The following is a 12546-nucleotide window of genomic DNA, read 5'->3' on the forward strand; positions in this document are numbered from 1 at the left end:
TGGATCAACTATCAGGTCCCTCTCTAGAAATTCTTCTGGCAAATAAGAACACGATCCTTTGGAACATTTATTTATTGTTCTATATAAATAATTTACTAATCCAGTGTTCTTGCGTTTGCTTTTCCTTACATTTGTATGATTTCTTTGCCATTACATGCAATTCCTCATTTGAGAAGCACAGATAGAAATAGGTTTCTGTAATTAAGCAAACTGCCTATATCTTAGTCTTGCATCTTGAAGTTCTTCACTCTTGCAAAATCTAAAACAGCCAGCACCACAGGATTTTTAGTTGCACATTGCAATGCTGGACACATTTAAGTTTTAAAGAACTTACAACTGCAAAAAAAAAAAAATCTTCACTATGTATAACAAATGGAATGAGGGGTATGCTATAGTTGACCATAAAAACATTTGGGATTTCTGCAAAATGTTTTGTGGAAAAGCTTTAATCCTATATGTAACATAATAATCCTAATATAAAAATATTTAACATCCTAATATGCTGATGGGGCATTCTATGCTGGAGGTGGCTGACAGGCTAGAGCATGGGTGTCAAACTCGCAGTATCACATTACTGTCACATGAGGATTTATGACGTTTTCTCATTCATGGAGTTGGGGTAGGTGTGGCCTGCATGTGACACATCCCACTGGCCGTCAGTTTGACACTCCTGGTAGAGCAAAGATCCTCACTCCTGTCTCCTGCTCTCTTGGTTTTTAATTTTTGTTTTACTTAATTTTTCCTAATGCTAATCATTTTGCATTAACTTTTTATCATTTCGTAAGTTGCTCAGACTCACTGCCATAAGGAAATGGGTGATATATAAATGTAATAATGAATAAAATAAACAAATACTGAAGACATAGAACTATGGAAATATTTCTAGCCATGTAAATCCCAAACAATGGGTGAAGCATCCTGCAGACAACTTAAATACCAAATGACTTATGATAATTTCCTATTTTCTAGAAGTGCAGACTACTCTGTCTCCTGCTGGCAAAATTGTGAGGACACCCTAAAGCTTTTTCAGATAAAACATTTGTATCTTCTGAGGTAAATCCTAATTGCTTACCCTATTATGAATCTATCACCTCCAAAGTTTCCTTAATAAAATATATCCTAAGTCTTGCCCTCATCACACTGTGCAGCTTTTTACACTTAGAAAATAGTAACTCAGCAAGCTTACTCTGCCATTGCATCTTTTCGTCTGTTCCTTTAACTGTTGTTAAATTAGATCTGAACCATGTGTTTAGCATGTGTATTATATAGGAAGACATTATCCATGCAAAAAAAAAATCCTTCCCTCTAGCTTTGTGGGTGTCATTGTCATCCCTAATTTAATTGTGTTTTCCTCCCTGTCTGCTACTTTACAGGCTTTTTAAAAGTTTTTTTTAAAATTATCTGTCTATTTGAGAAAAAAAATCTACATTGTTAACATTGCTTTACTATGGATTTATTATGTTGTACAAGAAAGAGACAGATAAAACATAGAATGTAACTTTATAATATAAATTATATTAATGCATTTAATATTCATTAGCATTTTATTTAATAACATCTTTAAATTGAAGAGATTATAATTGCAAATAAAAGTTAGTATTTATTTTAGGCCCATTTGAATTGTTTTTGTTAATAACTCAAGGCAACAAACATAGCTAATACTCTTTCCGCCTTTTATTTCCCCATAACAACAACTCTGTGAGGAGAGTTGAACTGAGAGAGACTGGCCCAAAAGAGCAATAATCATTGTATCGATATAAGATATGTAACATAGTTAAATTAGGGTTCAGATTAAATTAATTAAATTAATCAAACTTCTATTATTTCATTAAAACTCTGCTAACTATATAATTCTACCTTTTCACTATTTGCTCTACTTAGTTTTATATAAATCATTATATATAGGTAATCCTTGACTTAATGATCACAATGAAGCCTGGAGTTTAGTCCTATGCATGACTGTGCTTGATTTAAAGACCATTTTTGCAATACGCATTAAGGAATCACATGATGATAAGTCAGAATGCAACTTATCCAATGCATGTTTTTTTCCTGAAAAAAGGCTAACAACAACAACTGGGAGGGTGGGGGGAATCACGAAATTCTGCAACCTGGCCATTGAAACTACCAATTAGGGATGAAACATGTAACAGTGATACCCATTGTCATTGTACTTGGTACCATGTCCAAGAATTTTATAAGATACATCAACAAATTGCAGCTTCCTGCAATAACACCTATAGAACTGCAAAAAACTGCACTACTCGGAACATCATATATTTTAAGAAGGTATTTGGTTGATACCTAGGACGCTGGCAGCAACCCATATCAACCATTAGCACCAGTCGATGGTCTTTGTGATGCATTTTTGAATGTTGACTGAGTTTCATGTTTAATGAATAAAGTATAATAATAATCACAAAATGCAATCATGTGACTCTATGTGGCTTGAATTGGTTGTAAATGGAAGCCAATTGCCAAATGCCTGAAATGCAATCTCATAGCTATGTAGCAGTCAAAACTTCAAGGATGGGTCTTAAGTAACTTTTTTAAAAAAAAAATCTGATATAATTTCAAACAGCTAAGTGACAGGTCAGAGGTTGAGGGCTCTCTATATGCATTTCAGGGGGAAATAAGTTATTTTGATTTATTTGGAAGGTCTCTTCTAATACCAATCTGTATTAATTGCCTACCTTAATTTTTTTGCATGAAAATGTTTCCTAAAATATTTGATTCAATTCTATCTCTTAATATAAGTAACTGATACTCTGAAAATATATTATCTCACATAGAATAAACTGTAAACAATAGTTTTAATATTGAGTCAATGCAATTCAGAGGATATAGCTAATTACGGGCATCAGTACATTTATTATGGATTTTGATATTACATGATACAGGTAGTGGTCCCAAGAAAAAAGACAACACTTGTACAAATTGCACAGATCAGTACTTTTGCCATATATTGTGATCCTGTAGCAAGAGCATTATGCCTTCAAAATGGTCTTGCTTATTTATGTCCTCCTATCTTTTATAAATGATTTCCCAAATATTTCCCACTGGAATATGTCCTAATCTGGTCTGTCTTTAGTCCACAATATCATATGTTGCAATGGGACAGGAAGATTGCTGAGAAGCTACGTAAATTAGAATAATAGAATTGGAAGGGACCTTGGAGGATTTCTAGTCCAACCACTTGTTCAAGCAGGAAACCCTATACCATTTCAGAGAAATAGTTGTCCAAACTCTTCCTAAAAACCTTCAGTGTTGGAGCACCCACAACTTCTGGAAGCAAGTTGTGCCACTAGTTAATAGTCCTGTCAGGAAATTTCTCCATAGTTCTAGATTGATTCTCTCCTTGATTAGTTTCCATCCATTGTTTCTTGTCCTGCCCTCAGGTGCTTTAGAGAGTAGCTTGACTCCCTCTTCTTTGTGGCAACCCCTGAGATATCAGAACACTGCTATCATGTCACCCCTAGTCCTTCTTTTCATTAAACTAGACATATCCAATTCCAGCAACTGTTCTTTATATGTTTTAGCCTCCAGTCCCCTAAACACCTTTGTTGCTCTTCTCTGCACTCTTTCTAGAGTCTCTTTTTTACATCGTGATGACCAAAACTGGATGCAGTATTCTAAGTGTGGTCTTACCAAGGCATTATAAAGTGGTATCAACACTTTTACATATGATAGACATTTGAATTTGAACAATGTTTAATTAATTAAATTCCAGACAGTATATTAAAGGATTATTCAACAATTGCAAAAAAGTTTTGGGGTTAGTATCCAGGTGAGATGTTTGTTGAACTAGACATCCACCATCTTTGATGCTTATTACATTGTTATCTTTCTTAGTAAGATATCACCTAAGAGAAGTGCTTGAAGTTGCAGAAAATTATAGTTAGTATTACTCATGCTTGATTACATTCGTTAATTGATTTATAGTAGTTTTACTATTGGTAATGCATTTTTAAAAAGTATTTAAAAATTAGTAATTTTTCATAAAAGTAGCACTAGCAGTCTTGTTGGAAACTATTGCTAATATTGCTGTACAGGTAATCCGCAGTTACTGACCATAATTCTGACTCGCAACGCAGTTGCTATAAACAATGCAATTGTTTATCCAGGCTTACAGTATCAATACTGACTGTGGTCATGAAACAAATCACCCACAGCCATTGAGCACAATGTTATGTGACTGCAACTTGTGACTACCTACCAGTTTCCTCATTGACTGCTGGCTGTGAAGGTCTCAAATGGTGGATTATGTGACCTCAGAATGATGTGTCCATCATAAATGTGTGCTGATTGCCAAGCATCCGAATTGCAATCATGTGATTGTGGGGGATGTGCAATGGCCGCAAATTCAAGGACTAGTCGTCAATCTCTTTTTTTCAGTATTGTCATAACTTGAACAATTGCTGAGCAAGCAGTCGGTAATCAAGGACTAGCTGTTTTTTGCAGGCTAGCTTAATTGATGATTCAGGAAATAAAATTAAAATCTCTATGGAAAAATCATACTTCATTCAGGTACATGTGGGGAGAATCAAGGCCATTGAGAACTTGGTAGACCTTTGGTTCAATGAAGTCTTTTGCTAAAAGTGATTTCAAGTTGCAAGGTTGCAAATTAAAATGCAGCAAAATAAGTTTTTTTTATGAAGGAGCACAAAGAACAACCTGTTGTTTGCCAAAATACAATTAAAAAACAAACTGAAGAGGCAAACTTCCTCATTCCCACACGAAAATCGAGTTATAATTAAATATGATGAATATTTGCAAATGGTTGGATTTCTGTCAGAAAGATGGTGTGGAAGGGAAGAGGGGCAACTCAAAGTTGATTAAGAATGTAACAATACTGGTTCCTAATTGGCAGTAATCCTTAATAGACGAATACCTGCACCAGTTAAGGATAAATGATAACATGTTGAACATCTGATTTGACACTTCTTAAATTTGATATATTACTATGGTGTTTAACAACTATCCAAAATAAAAATAAAAGCTAAAATGTTATTTTAACACATCCAGAGGAGAATAGAAAATAGCCTGGTTGAAATGAATCAGCTGCATTTGCTCACCATATGGGAAACCTCAGTACAGGTGTTGAGGCCAATGAATTCTAAGAGGGAAATATTAAATGTATCTTGCCATGTAGTAATGGATAAAAGAGATAACCCTGGAGTCTTACACACAGTAATTTTGAAGAAGACTCCCATTAAATTAATTTTGAACTGTCAGTGACTGATTTATTTATATGAACATAGAAACAGAAAAGATGAGAATCAACAGCAGAAAACTAAAAGTCGAAATGAGACTGAGAGGTCATATGAAAACTAACACTGTATTGAGGACAATCCACAGATGAGATTTTAAAAAGTCAAGATGACAACCATGACTATCCAATCAAAGCATTGTGCTTTTCTTACCTCTTTGCAATGTAATATGCAAATAGAAAAAGGGGGAAGAGTTTAATCATGCAGAGATAGCCTCCATGTTGATATTTTGACTCCACAGCAGCCCCGCCCCCAGATGCCTCCAACTATAATAAGTGACAGATTTTTTTTTTCTGAGGCCTCACTATTAGCCTGTGCTTTCTATGAATGCTTGACAGTCAGGACATAATCGTTGAAGAAAAGCTTTATATTATGAAAATCCTGCTTTTAAACAATCAATTGTATTGCTCTGATATAAATTGCTATAGAGACTGCAGTGATTTGTTCTATGCCTGGATAGCAATACAAGTGCCTTCCTTGTACCAATGCTATAGCGGGTGAAATAGTCCATACTTTGGTCCCTGCACCAGCTGCAGATTACATCTAAATTTTATTTGGTCTCACAATAATAAACAAAGCACTTTAATAGTATTTGTCATGCTAACCACCCTTTTATTTTATGATTTGCTGTTTCCAGGGCACAGACAGAAGCTTGATGACTCTAAACCTAGTTTGTTCTCAGAACGTCTCAGTGATTTAGGGCGCATTCCTCATTCCAGTATGAGAGTAGGGGTCCCGACTCAGAGCCCACGGCCCCCCTTGAACTCTGCACCAAGCCCTTTTAATCCACAAGGACAGAGTCAGATTACAGGTAAGAGACAGAGCCATGGGCTTGTACAGACCATGGTAATCACTGATTGTAGGTCTTCTGTTGCTTCAAACTGGAGAAGGATGTTGCCAAATAAAAGCATAAACAAATGTAAATTACCCAAGATAGTTTTTATTTTTGTAACATTGATTACTGGGACCTTTTAGATTATTCTTTCTGATTTGAAATAAAAATTAAAAGACATGATATTAAAATCTAAAAAAAAAATGTTCATCCTTGGGATAATGTTCATATATTCATAAAATATATTTGACTACTCCAGTAGGGTATATTTATTTAGGATGACTTGCATAGCATAGTAATTTCCCTCAAATATTACTTTAACACATATATCCAATGTACAGTGCCAAGTGTCACTTTGAATAGTAAGATAGGTAGCATATAAATTTAATAAGTAAATAAAATTATTCCAATATCCAATTATAAACCACAATTATGAATCAGACAGCACTTAAAGTTATAGACATTTTATCAGTTTGCAAGCCAAAATGGATTTCATTGTTTAAAATATTATGTACAGAAGGAAGGAAATTCTAAAAAAATGATAGTTCATTAAAAAAGGAGATAAATTTAATAAGTAGTTGTTTAAAATTATTATAATAATAATAATTTCACTGTCTTCCATTTAATTATAAGCAGCTTATTGAATAGAGCCAAACTACATTATTTCCACTGTACAGCTTACTTATGAAAAATTGGTTTTAGAACTATCTAAAAGTTACCTTTTGTGTAACTTGTATCTGTTTGCAGATCTAATCAATTTAAGTTCTGAAAACATATTTTCTTTGAAGAATTTTGAAGGCTGTTTGGACCCCAGGCAATCAACTTTCACTGCAGCCTATTCATATATTATTTGTTGGGCACTCATTTAGAATGTCAGGGGTGGAATCTGCATTCCTGGTTTTCTCAACATTATTCCCCTACAATCCTACATCATGGCATTCTGTAGTGAGCACAAAAGTTTTAACTAGGGTTGCCATAACTTGGACATCTGATTTTTAACAATGTGTGTCTCTGTTTGTTTGTTTGTTTGTTTGTTTGTTTGTGTGTATGTATGTAGATAGATAGAGATAGAGATTGAGATTTATATGGTGCAGTTCCAATATTTCTACATTCTCCTGTAGTAAACAACTCAATAATAAATACTTTAAAATATAAAAATGGAAAAGGAGTTATTAAAAAGGATGTAAATTTATATCTTCTCAGGATAACATTTTCCACTGTGAAGGTGAGGTCACCTGGAAAGTCTTTTCTCATACACTACTCAACCACTGTTGAAATGAGGAGAAATGCTTCTCTATCAGATTTTAATCTTCAAAGAATTCTAAGCCTTTGCAACACTAATGCCTTGAATTCTGATTAGAATTCAAAATGAAAAATGATATAGCCCTTGCAAGTATACAGTGTGATCTGTAAGTGTGTACACAACATCATTGGGGCATCTTTAAATCATGAACCTGATTCTTACAGGAGATCACCTCCCCATTTAAAGCAGATTGAAGTCCTTCTAGAATCTGTACATCTCTGGACCAAAAACATTCCACTGTCATCTAGGGTAAATTTCAGTTGTTGGATAAGGCCAACAACTCTTCTACTTCACTATTGTCACATAGTGACTAACCAGATGTAGGTATAGTTGTCCTCTTCCACTTTTGTGTCTTAGAAACTTTAGAGTATGCTCTAAAAGATAATTTACAGTCATCCAAACTGGTGATCATTAAAAGACCGGTTCTCCATATATTCATCAGTCCCCTTGTAAAACTCCCTAAATTGCTGAAGTATATCTGTTTATATACTGTTTATCTAATCAGAGGATATCTCTGAGGTTTAACAGTGAGAAAGGAAGAAAAAAAAAACACCTCTATCCCTATTTTCTATACTATATTCATATACTTCTATCAAATCTTCCCTTACCTATTTTCACATAAACTTAAAAAAATATTCCAAGAAATTACTCTAGATCCTTAGCTGCTTTGGCAGTCCTTTTTCTGCACATTTTCCAGCAATTCCCATCCTAAGGACTCCAGACATGGAATATATCTTTAGCAGAGTCACAAACCAGGCTAATGTATCATGGAGCTTTTCATCTTAAGATTCCCTTCCTGACAAGCCAGCTTCTATACTACTAATGTATGTGTAAAGTTTGAATTTTTAGAATTCATATACATTATTTTCCACTTGTTTACATTAAATAATACTTTATTTGCAGCTTATCATTGACAATATTGATCATACTATTGATTCATTTACAATCTTGGCCATTGATGTAGATCATTTTTTAAGGAATCTCACCAATGTTGATTAATATGAACCCACTTTACATATCACTTCAAGGTGAAAATTGCTCATTAATTCTTAGTCTTGTTTTCCTATCTTGTAAGCCAACTCATAAACCATGACAACACATATCTCCAAACGTTTCGAAGCGGGATTTTGTAAAAGGTTTTATGAATTATTTAAATGCCAAAAGATGCAACTTTTAGTATACTAGTATACCTGTACATGCTTAGCTATGAATAAGTAGTTTATTCTTAGTTGGTTTTATTTTTTACAAGGCTTATTTATTTAATAACACTATATTAAAAATGAGAACAATTTTCTTGACTTCAAGTGATGATTGTTTCATTTCATCACAAAATTAATGCCTTACAAGTTTTGCAATGTACTAATACAGTATACTGTATCATGTTCATTTTTGTGTGTGTAGAAAATCTCCTGCTAGGCTGGGGTTAGCAGCATACTACATTTTATTTTATTCTAGATCTATAGCAGTGCATTAAAATCGTGTAAACAATAGTTGTTTATCTGAATGGTATTAAAAACATAATCCTAGGAATTCACTATTAATTCAGGCTAGCTGAACAGTAGCAGTAAATAAATCCCACCCAGATTAGATGACAGAGGTCATGCTACTTGGCAAAGAAGAGCAATTTGTATTGTAAAGAATTCTTATTCTCTGTTGAAATACTCATTGGCTTTCTGGGATAGTAATTATTTCCACTGTATTCCAAAGTTTTTATTTTAGTTCCGACTGTTTTTTGTGAGATTTTAAAATGTCCAGTGCTGAAAAGTCAGTGGAAGAGGCAATCAGATAGGAAGAACATGAGCAGACTGAATGCAATGCACTATTAGGCACTGAATGTGATTTACTTGTAAAAAAGAAAAGAAATAGTTCACTTTATAATATAATAGAAGTACTATTTTCAATAAAATTATCTGCAGTCAGGTTACAACATTCCACTGCGCCCAGGCTAGTTTTACAGTACTTCTCTGTAATGATAGGACGAATCGTACTAAAATCAAACCTTTCTTATCTTTATAATAAGTTCTTAACTGTTCAGTTTAGTAGAGGGGGGGAACTTCCTTTCTTATTAGTATAGGGATGATTCAGTGCAATTTTTAAAGGTAGTACAATGCTCAGGCAAGATATAAATGGAAAGTATATAATGAAACTATGGTTTACAACCATTTTCTGAAGATCTGGAGTTCCCTGAGAGCTTCCTCAATGGGAATATGTGTAAATTAGGTGATCTTTTCTGAATGACAACTTCACCTACTTCTACTGATCTTCTTCTACAAAGCTTTAGGTCACAGCTTAGTTGAATGAAGGAAATAGTAGTACTTGAATATTACATCCTCAGAACATATCTAAGAATCATCTGGATTTTGAAATGATTGTGCCAAATTTGCTAAAATGTTTATTTGAAAGTATACAGTTTTGAAAACTACTTTTCCAAGCTAATTAATCTAAATTATCAAAATGCATTTTTAGCACAATGCCTCCCTAGGGGTTTTCCTTCCATTCAATCATCAGATTCTTGCAGAGTGCCTGGACAAATCTCTTGCAGTTTTCCTGGCAAAGCTTTTCAGAAGTGGCTTGCTATTGCTTTCTTTCTAGGGTTGAGAAAAAGTGACTACTCCAAGGTCACCCAGTGGCTTTTGCTTAAGGCAGGACTAGAACCCTGGGTCTCCCAAGTTTCTAAACTGACATTAAAGTTTCACAATTAACCCTGAATAAGATCATTCACAATCTTATGCTGTGAATGAAAACGGGGTGTTTACAAGATATCTTAAAACTTGGAAGAAGGCCGACTGAAAACAAAGAGATTTAATTCTATGTATAGTACTGCTAAAATTATGATGCATGTTATTACACAACAGATATACCTGCATATTTATATTTGACATACCTTTAGAACTTGAATGCAGCCCAGCAGACAACTATTGTGGCTTGAAAAGTGCCTGGCAAATCCCAAATTTTTGCATTCTCAGACAGGAAGCAAACCAAGAGGCTTTTTCAAAATCCTAGTAGTTAACCAATCACCGCTAATGAGTCACAGGTTGATCTTGTTGTGAAATGCATTGCTGGCATGTTAGGAAATTTGGTCATTGATTCATTATAAGCATAAGTATAGGTATTATTTAATCCCAAATCAAACTGCATATTTTTATCAGAGAAGTAGATGTTGATCCAAGTATTGCATTTAATTTTCTTTTCAGGATTCATATATTATGTTCTCTGAGAATACTGTGTACATTTTTTTTTCTATATAAGAAATATACTCTAGTGCAGGGGTGTCAAAGTTGCATCATCATGGCGGCATCACATGACGTATCAGGACTCCCTTCACTACACCGGGTGGGGCCGGGGCCAGCATGTGATGGATCCGGCCCGCAGGCCCCGAGTTTGACACCCCTGCTCTAGTGGTTGCTGACTGCCTCTTTCTTGCATTCATGTATGTGCGCACACATATAATTTATTTATATCTCTTGATTTAGATCTAAGGCATAATAAGAAAATGCAAAATATTCAGCTTGAGCATAAATTACCAGAATTAACTAAATACATAATAAATTGTCATTCAGATATAAAACATTTTAAAAGAAATTTTTTTCTTAAGAAAACATAGAGCCAAATAAAATTTAAAACATGTATAAAAGATTTGTCAGTTCAAAATATTGTGTTTGCTGCATTCCCTCCCCAATAACTGTAAGTTTCTATACTAACATAGTTAAACAGATAATTGTTGCAATATTTCAGAATCTGCTTTTAATCTGATCCCTTTCTAAAATATAATTGCAAATTTTTGAGATAGGATAAAGTTAAAAATTTAATAGTGAAAAATTTTCGTCAATGGAAATGATGCAGTCTCAGTGAAGAAGTTGTAGACAATATAATTGAAAGTTTATTGTCATTGTGGTAATAATCTGGTTGTATTAACTTTTTAAATTTGGATTAGAACAAGTTTGGCTTTTTTGGGGGGGGGTTGAGTTGATCTTTAAATTTGTTTTCAGCAAAGTATGCTGATGGATTTGTTTTCTCTTGTCAGGCTCCTTGAGGTGGAAACTATGCTTATTATCAATTCAAATTATTTCATGGTCTTAGAAGTCCATTTTTAACATGCAGTCATAAGTGATTACATTATCCTGGTTTCAAGAATAGCATCATGTCATGCAAATGTACTTCAGCAATGTATACTCTTTATTGAATTTCTATGGTATCTGCTATTTCGTAATATATATTTATACTGAACACTTAGCTTGTCAGTCAGCACATGGAAAATATGCAGATTAGAAAAAATATGTCATTGTACATATAATAATTTTATATTTAGAAAAATATCTGAGAGAAATAATATACGAACAAACATAATTATGGATCCAATAGGTGTCATTATGAATTTGCAATATGTTTGCTAAAAGTAGCATATAAATATATACTTGTTGTTGATTTATTCTATTAATAGATATAATTATTTTCTGGAATATATACAGGATCTTCATGTTGCTTAGTTAATACCCACAGAGTAGAAAGAATAAAAAGAAGGACATCAAATCTATTAAATACACATTTTTGAATCAGTCCACGTTTATGAGTACTTAATAGACTTGATTTTTATCATATTCAAGATTGTTGATTGTTAGATAACTGTGTGATTGATATGCTAAGTAAACCACTGCTCTATTTTGCTGACCTAGGAACAAATCCTTAACAGTGTCACCTCTGCAGGTTCCTGTTCAAAAAGGTGCTTTTCCTATGGATATCTATGACACTCCCTCTGCTGTCCAATCTAGATCTTAGTTTTATAGGCTAAGTAAGCTGCTTCCCCCAGTTCTGCCTGACTTTTTGGGCACGCCTATAATTTTTAACCTCTTTCCCAAAGCTCAACTTCTTAATGGGTTTTAACATTTTGTATTTAGGTATTATAGTCATATTATAGCTGTCCTTTCCTGCTGCAAGGTAGAGATGCTCCTTATAACGGTTTAGATGTGAGAATGGCTAGAGAAGGAAGTACCATGCTATGGCATCTGGAAACGGAAGAAAATTTTTGTAATAGTACTTTAAAATAGAAATAAAATTTTCATTTGTTAACTACTTTCCATTGTAACACTGGGGTTCAGTAAAAGCTGCTCTTATTTTTTTATATATAAGTTTAATGGTCTACT

The 12546-nt window shown here is 33.7% G+C and overlaps 1 protein-coding gene across 1 annotated transcript in view; it reads left to right on the top strand.

Moving 5' to 3' along the window:
* RUNX2 (RUNX family transcription factor 2) overlaps positions 1-12546 on the top strand; it is a 105844-nt gene that overhangs the window by 52900 nt on the left and 40398 nt on the right. Inside the window, exon 4 of the mRNA XM_032213306.1 lies at positions 5908-6081. Within this exon, the coding sequence (XP_032069197.1) occupies positions 5908-6081 (174 nt within the window). The remainder of the gene's footprint in view (positions 1-5907; positions 6082-12546) is intronic.

This window comes from Thamnophis elegans, chromosome 3 (assembly GCF_009769535.1).
Source record: "Thamnophis elegans isolate rThaEle1 chromosome 3, rThaEle1.pri, whole genome shotgun sequence".
Classification (NCBI taxonomy): Eukaryota; Metazoa; Chordata; class Lepidosauria; order Squamata; family Colubridae; genus Thamnophis; species Thamnophis elegans.